At 42.5% G+C, this 7804-nt stretch overlaps 2 protein-coding genes across 2 annotated transcripts in view; both read left to right on the top strand.

Annotated features, from left to right (window-relative positions):
- The window catches only part of glg1a (golgi glycoprotein 1a), a gene marked incomplete at its 5' end in the record, with an annotated part of 28472 nt that extends 25478 nt beyond the window's left edge, over positions 1–2994 (top strand). Inside the window, 5 exons of the mRNA XM_079223593.1 lie at positions 451–552; positions 852–959; positions 1254–1374; positions 1942–2048; positions 2646–2994. Coding sequence (XP_079079719.1) covers positions 451–552; positions 852–959; positions 1254–1374; positions 1942–2048; positions 2646–2813 — 606 coding nt within the window. The 3' untranslated portion in view covers positions 2814–2994. The remainder of the gene's footprint in view (positions 1–450; positions 553–851; positions 960–1253; positions 1375–1941; positions 2049–2645) is intronic.
- Positions 2995–6847: 3853 nt separating this feature from the next.
- Positions 6848–7804, top strand: part of LOC306741182 (major histocompatibility complex class I-related gene protein-like) — a gene marked incomplete at both ends in the record, with an annotated part of 2001 nt that continues 1044 nt past the window's right edge. Inside the window, 2 exons of the mRNA XM_079223434.1 lie at positions 6848–6911; positions 7690–7804. The exon at positions 7690–7804 is cut by the window's right edge and continues 176 nt beyond it. Coding sequence (XP_079079560.1) covers positions 6848–6911; positions 7690–7804 — 179 coding nt within the window. The remainder of the gene's footprint in view (positions 6912–7689) is intronic.

Raw genomic sequence — 7804 nt, forward strand, 5'->3', positions numbered from 1 at the left:
GTGAATTTTTTCAAGTCAAAAAAAAATTCTGGGCGAGGGGCGTCGCCAGTCCAATTTGTAGGGGGCGCTAGAGAGACATTTTTTGGAACTTTTTTCCCCGGCTTTAATAGATCTCTATTTTCACCAGACCTGACAAGTGTTCCAAATTTGGTGAGTTTTTGAATATGACAAGTCCCCCAAAAAGGCGCCCAATGTTCTAAAATAAGAATCATGAATAATAATAAGAAGAAGAATCCCAGCAATTTCAATAGGGTCCTCTCGGACTGACTACGTCAGTCGCTCGGACCCTAATAAATAATAAACAAACCGCTTAAGAGCTAAAGAGACTTGTTGAATATAACCATCAGAATATGTGATGTGAAGACAGTTGGACTCTAAATAAGAAACTTGAGTCTTTGAAGTGATTATTTGTGGTGTAAATAATATTAATATAAATGTGTGTTTGTGCAGCGCTTGTCTCCAGACTGCGAGGCTCAGATCCAGGTCATCCTGCAGGAGTCGGCACTGGACTACAGACTGGACCCTCAGCTGCAGATCCACTGCACACAAGAGGTTACACACACACACACACACACACACACACACACACACACACACACACACACACAGAAATACAGAAGAGAACATTGAATTATATCAGTTAATTAACTGATCAGATCATGAGGATATTTTACATTAAGTATATTATACTTCATGAAGTACTGGACATGTGTTGTAATGTGAGCTGCAGGCCAGCAGGGCGCGACGACAACGCGCTGAAATTACTGCGTTGTTAGTTTAAGGGAAACCGGCTGCTGTGATTGGCTGAAAGGACCTCGGTCAAAACAATAAAGACTTCCTTATTGTCTCAGATCTCCAGGCTGTGTCCGGAGGAGGCGGCGGCCCAGGAGCAGACGGGGCAGGTGGAGGAGTGTCTGAAGGTCAACCTGCTGAAGATCAAGCAGGACGGATGCAAGAAGGTAAGCAGCTCTGTGCTGCCTTCACTGACCGCCAGGAGGGGAGGAAACCGCATCGTCACCGTGGCTGTTTTTTTTTTTGTGGATTTTTTTTTTTTTTTTCAACTGCCATTCATAATAATAAAATTAATAATAACTATTATTATTAAATACTTTTTTTTTTAGGATAAATGATAATGAGCAGTTTCCCTAGAAAATGAGAAAATATTGTTTACAGAATTACATTTTCAGCATCAATTTACGAGCCATTTTTTCTGACTGAAACCTTCCTCTCTCCTCCTCTTCCTCCTCCTGCAGGAGGTGCTGAACATGCTGAAGGAGAGCAAGGCGGACATCTTCGTGGACCCCGTCCTGCACACGGCCTGCGCTCTGGACATCAAACATCAGTGTGCAGCCATCCCGCCTGGCAGGGGGCGACGTGAGTCACTAACTAACTAACTAACAAATGTACAGCCCACAGTAAAAACACAGGAAACCAGATGTGATTTTATTGGCTTGGTTTTATATTTTATTTTTTCTTCCATTCTTTTTTTAAATTTATTTCCATTTTCTAACAAAGATCTTATTTTTGACTCATGAGAAATAAAAGTACAACAAAGATTAAGTGAGTAAAAATAAGGTTATGTTTTCTGAATTTAGATACATTTGAAGGCTACAGACATGTATACAAAATATATATATTTTCAAATATATATTTTTTTGATTATATATATTTTTTTTGATATATATTTTTTATATATATATATATTTTTATATACGGTAAATATATTTTAAAAAAGTAAAAATAAATATGTAAAATAAATATATATATATATTTATTTATTTATTTATTTATTTTACATATTTATTTTCCTCTTTTTTTTTTCTAGCCTGTTTTTTTTTGTTTTTGTGCCTTTTTCTCCAAACCATTATGAAAGGTATAACTTGAGGAACAGGTTAGTTTGAGTCGTAGTAATTGAAGGTGTTTGATGTTCCTCCTCCTCAGAGATGTCGTGTCTGATGGAGGCGCTGCAGGACAAGCGGGTTCGTCTGCAGCCGGAGTGCAAGAAGAGACTTCAGGACCGCATCGACATGTGGAGCTACGCTGCTAAGGTACGGCGCGGTGGGGCGCTGGGGGGCGCGGTGGGGCGTAAGAAACGTCAGATTAAATAAAACAAGCAAGCTTTTAGCCAGTCAGATTAATTTAAAGCGGCATAAACTGTTTCATTAACTGTTTAAATTGACTCAATGAGCATCAATAACAGTCTTTTATTTAGAAAATAATAATTTTAGTTTAAAGAATGTTTTATTTTATTTGTAATGGGAGAAGGAACTTAAAAACCTGTTTTTAAGGGGCTTTTAATTTTCAAAAGTGAATATTTATTTAAAACTGAGTTAATGAGCTGTGCAAAATATACTTTAAATGGGCTTTTATTTTGCTATTGATAATTGAGATGTATAAAATCAATTTTAAATGGGCTCTTATTTTGAAACTGAGTCAACAAGCTGTATAAAATCCGGTTTAAAGGGGCTTTTATTTTGAAATGGGTGGTGTAACGGGGCTTTTATTTTGCTATTGAGATGTATAACATCAGTTTTAAATGGGCTCTTAGTTTGAAACCGAGTCGACGAGCTGTATAAAATCCGTTTTTAAAGGGGCTTTTATTTTGTAACTCCTGCCCCTGACCTCCTGCGCTCACTTCCTGTCAGGTGGCTCCCGCCGAGGGCTTCTCAGACCTGGCCATGCAGGTGATGACGTCCCCGTCCAAGAACTACATCCTGACGGTGATCGGCGCCGGCGTGGCCGTGCTCTTCATGATGGGTCTGCTCTGCGGCCGCTTCACCAAGAAAGTCACTCAGGAGCTGAAGGACAGGTAGGCCCCGCCCACTCCGGGGTCTGGACACGCCCACAAGAGAAAAAACACCGCCGCTGACGAGAACCACCTCTCCCCCACCACCACGCTTCATCTACAAACAACCGTGGACTCTTCCTCCATCGCTGGAACGACATTACCCACAATCCTGCTTGATCAGTGACTCACCTGCTCCTCCTTCCTTTACATGAGCCCCGCCCACTCTCCAGGAGGCCACGCCCCCCGCTGCTCCTCCTCTCATCTTGATCTTCGACGACGAGCGCAGGGTCCTCTTCCCTTCCCCTCACCTGATGTAGATGCAGTATTGCTCCGCGGTTGTTTTCTTCCTCCTCCTCCCCCATTGGCTGTGGGGTGACGAGGGGGAGGGGCTTGTAAGAATATGGGGTCAGACGTCAAATCATATTCAGTGTAAATGTGTAGAAAGTGGGATGGGAAATGCTCATGTATAGAGCGGTTTATTGACTCCAGTATTTCAATGATGTGTGTGAGATTGTGAGTGTGTGTGTGTGTGTGTGTGTGAGATTGAAACTGTCTTTCTACCAACATATTGTTCTAGTTTGTCGTCCTGCTTAAAGGTTTTTTTGGGGGTTGTTTTTGTTTTTGGCTCTGGATATATCTTCTATTTTTTTTTGTTGCTGATGTGTGTTAGATTTCATCGCCTTGGGACTGCCGGGCGGGCGGAGCCAGCCGCCGCCGAGCCGGCAAAGATAAAGACAAACTCTCGGCCGGCTCGCTCGCATCTCTTTACAGCCGGAATCATTGTGGATACTTTTGTTCTTTTTCTTTTCTGAAATGGTTCCTCCAATGCAGCCATCTTTTTTTTTTTTTTTCAAGGATTAGTTTTTTCCCAGCCAGAGCTGTGCCATAAACGCACCACGCACATTCCACCTGCCGCTCCCAGTTTAGCCGGTTAGTTGTTTCACAGGAACTGGCTTTTTATTAATCTTTTTATTTTATTTTCCATTCATGAACACGGAGACGCTGACGGCAATGCAGGAAAAAAATAACCTAAAAACAAAACAATGAAAAGATTCTAGATTATTATTATTATTATTATAGAGATGTGAACATTTTTGTGTAAAGATGATACTGGAATCACTGCGCATTTTTCGTTCTTTTTTTATCTATAAATATATATATATTGTTTTGTCATAGCCTTATTTATTTGTTTACTAATGATTCAAAAGTCTTTTTTTTTTTTTTTTTATTATATATATATATATCTATGATTTGAGTGTTCTCCGGTTGCCTTTTCTCCAGCGAGCGAGCGTCCTTTCTACGAGGAACGCGTTGGCCTCCGGGGTCAGTGAACGCCTCTCTGGAGGCCGGAGGGAGTCTTTTAGTGGCGCTTCAGTCCAGATCAGACGCGTAATGTGAAACCTACGTTGTTGTTTGTTGGCGTCTATCTTTTTAATGTGACGATACTTTGGGGATGACCACTGGTGCGTTCAGGCACCATCAGAGCTGATCGGCGATACGGAGAACCGAAGAGGGTTCGTGGTCTTCAGAAAATAGTTAAATCTCAACCGTAACGCAGCCTTCGTTTGGTTTGGAGGTCTGGATGCAATCTGACCCCTCGCCACTAGATGGCACCAAACCATCTGATGGTTTGGTGCCATCTAGTGGCGAGGGGTCAGATTGCATCCAGCTGAAACTACTTTTCGGTTGGTTTGTCCGCTCTGGGCCACTGTAGGAAAACATGGCGGCCGCTCCATGAAGAGAAACGGACTTAGTAATAATATAATATTATTAAACGCTACTGTACCTTTTTTTTTTTTTTTTTTTTTTTTAAATGTACCTTTTAAACCAGAACAGGAATCTGAGGTTCTTCCTGTCTTTTGGTTCCAGCCCCAAAAAGAAACCCAAGCGTCTCGAACGCGAGTCGTCTTTCGTAGTTTTGTTTCTGCTTCGTCGCATGAAGTCAAAGATGTGAGAAATGCGCACAAAAACAACAGAGCCGAAAGAAAGAGAACCAACTGGACAACAAGGAAAAAGTATCAACATTATTCAACTTCCTCGCTTTTTTTGTTTTGGGTTTGTGGAAAGGGGGCGGGGCTTCCGCTCAGCCTGCAGTTTGATGCCGGAGGCGGGATCCGACCACATGTACATGTGTACCATACTGCTGACGCCGTTTGTGTTCTTCTGTGTCGACGCTCGCCTCCTGCTTGTAAAAACGAGACGTTGAACTGCCTTCGCTTTTATTTCTTCATCTGACGTCTTTTCATCAACGCGTGCCTCCTCGCCGTCCAGGACGTCCCAGAAGCCCTTGCAGCGCCTGGCAGAGGGGCGCGTGTGTGTGATGGATGATGTGTGTGTGTGTGTGTGTTGCCCACAGATCCTGGACCGCGAGTGCGATCTCCGGTTCCTCGCCGTTCTCATCCTGAACGAAGGCGACTAGAACATTTATTGATTTAGATTTTTTTTTTTACGTTTGTGATGATTTAAGATCTTTTTTTTGTAAACAATGCTTTGTGTCTGATTTCATTGAACTGATCATCTGATTTATTGCGCCCCCCCCCCCTGTCCACTTTCGGGGTTTTCTTTTCGTTGTTCTGTACAGATAAAAAATTGGACAGTTTGTTAATAATAATAAAGTCTGCAAGGTTTCTATTCTGTAGTCCGGTGTGTTGTTTTCTCGTCAAACGCATGAAACCTTATTTTGGAAAATATTGGTCCCAGGAGAGGACAGTTGGCTAGTTAGTTAGCTGTCCAGCTAAATCGCATGAAGGCATGGTGGAATTAGCATGTTAGCTAACTAGCTAGTTAGATACTTGGCATGTCCAGCTACCTCTCATGAAAGCATGGTCGTATTACTACGTTAGCTAACTAGCTAGCTGGTTAGTTAAAATGTCCAGCCCACCTCACATGGTGGAATTGGCACATTAGCTAAATAACTAGCTGGTTAGTTAGTTAGCATGTCCAGCTACCTTGCATTAAAGCGTGGTGGCATTCGCACGTTAGCTAGCATGCCCAGCTACCTCACATGAAAGCCTGGTGGAATTAGCATGTTAGCTAACTAACTAGCTGGTTAGCATGTCAGCTACCTCGCATGACGGTGTAACCTCTGTGAGATGTCTCCTGGTCAAATGGAGCTGGACAGACTTGTGGTAACAGCAGGTTTATTCTTTATCTGCATTAAAGATACACATTACCATCATCCCCTGTGGGCAACAGCTGTCTTTTAGAGAATCCTCTGTAGCTCTGAGTTACTCATTTTAATACACTAGTTCAGTGGTACAATGAAACGGTGACTGTATAATGGGTTTAAATACATGTGAATAAAATAAATGGAATAGAAAAGAATATATATAATCCAAAATATATAGATTTCTCACACTGTACTTTTACCTTATTTTAACGAATTTTCATTCCATAATAACAATTGTGTAACTGAGTAAACATGTAAACTATAGAAAATACTTAGTTACACAATTGTTATTATAGAATGAAAATTCGTTAAAATAAGGTAAAAGTACAGTGTGAGAAATCTATATATTTAGAGTAAACATGTAAACTATAGAAAATACTTAATCTGCATGTTTAAGACATTACAGCACACTAACATACCTGCATTCATGACAAAGGACACATAACGGGCAACAGCGTATGCTCTGTCTAGAAAAATGGCTAGTTTATTTTTTAGTTAGTGTTAGCTAGCTACCGTAAAAGTCGGGTTACAAGCCGCTACTACCTCCGGTCAGTTTCCCTGCTGTAGCAAGCTAGGAGCAGCGCTAGCTAGCTCCCCGCTGCTGCTGCTACTGGCCGCTGCTGCTGCCCGCGTTCCCTCTGCCCAAGTCGGGTGTCGAACCGGGGCTCGTCCCGCTACTTTCGGTGGTTGTGGGGGAGCTAGCGGAGAGCTAGCAGGAGTTAGCAAGGAACTAGCGGAGCACTAGCAGGAGCGCTAGCTGGCTACAGCGGGGAGCTAAAGGGGATACTGACCGAAGGTAGTAGTGTTTTGTAACTCGACTTTTACGGTACACTGGTGACTTTCTTTACTAGCAATAAAACACATAAACAAATAGTTAACTTAATGAAAACATGGCAAATATAATCTTAGACAAGTTCCCCTTAAAGGAACAGTTACACAGTCCTATCACAAGCGGTAGCCATCTTGTTTTACCCTCCATTTTAAATCCATTCACACCTGGGCCCCGTTCCTCGTATACCTGGCTAACTGAGTGATGTCAGTATCGGCCTCCGTCTGGCAGGACTGTTGAAGTGTTTGATGTATTAACAGGAAATAGATTTAGAGGTTTGTGATTTCAGACTTCAAACTAATCTGATGATGACGAGTGTAAACTGCTGATGAAGCATCCTGAAGAAGACGAGACAAAACGAGATGGAAAACATCTTTCTATCGATCTAACGATCTGAACATGTGACTCGTCGATATTTTCAGAATAGAATGTTTTCTAGACAGAATCATCAGAGATATGAAAGTATTCATTTATTTCTGTTTGTTGAGCCACAGCAGATGTCTTGAATGTGCTGCAGCTCTTCTTGATTCTGTGTTCAGAGATTTATTGAAGTGATGACATCACTTTCTGTTCCAGTGACTCACTCTCTGAAGTACCTCAACACGGCGTCCTCTGGACTCCCAAACCTCCCAGAGTTTATGGCTGTTGTGCTGCTTGATGAACTTGAGATAGTTCACTATGACACCAACACCAGGAGGTTCAGCAGGCCGACCCAGGCTTCCCTCTCACCCGCAACACTTTCCAGCTCATTCTGGGGGATCCCGAGGCGTTCCAAGGCCAGCCGGGAGATATAATCCCTCCAGCGTGTCCTCGGTCTTCCCCGGGGTCTCCTACCAGTTGGACGTGCCTGGAAAACCTCTAATGGGAGGCGTCCAGGAGGCCTCTCTCTCTCCTCTCTCTCAGGTGTCCACATTTCCCAGAAGATGGCCGGCTGTGAATGGGATGATGAGACCAATGAGGTCAAAGGTTATCTTCAGTACGGTTTTGATGGAGAAGACTTCATATCATTTGACCTGAA

This window comes from Taurulus bubalis (genome assembly GCF_910589615.1).
Source record: "Taurulus bubalis genome assembly, chromosome: 9".
Lineage (NCBI taxonomy): Eukaryota > Metazoa > Chordata > Actinopteri > Perciformes > Cottidae > Taurulus > Taurulus bubalis.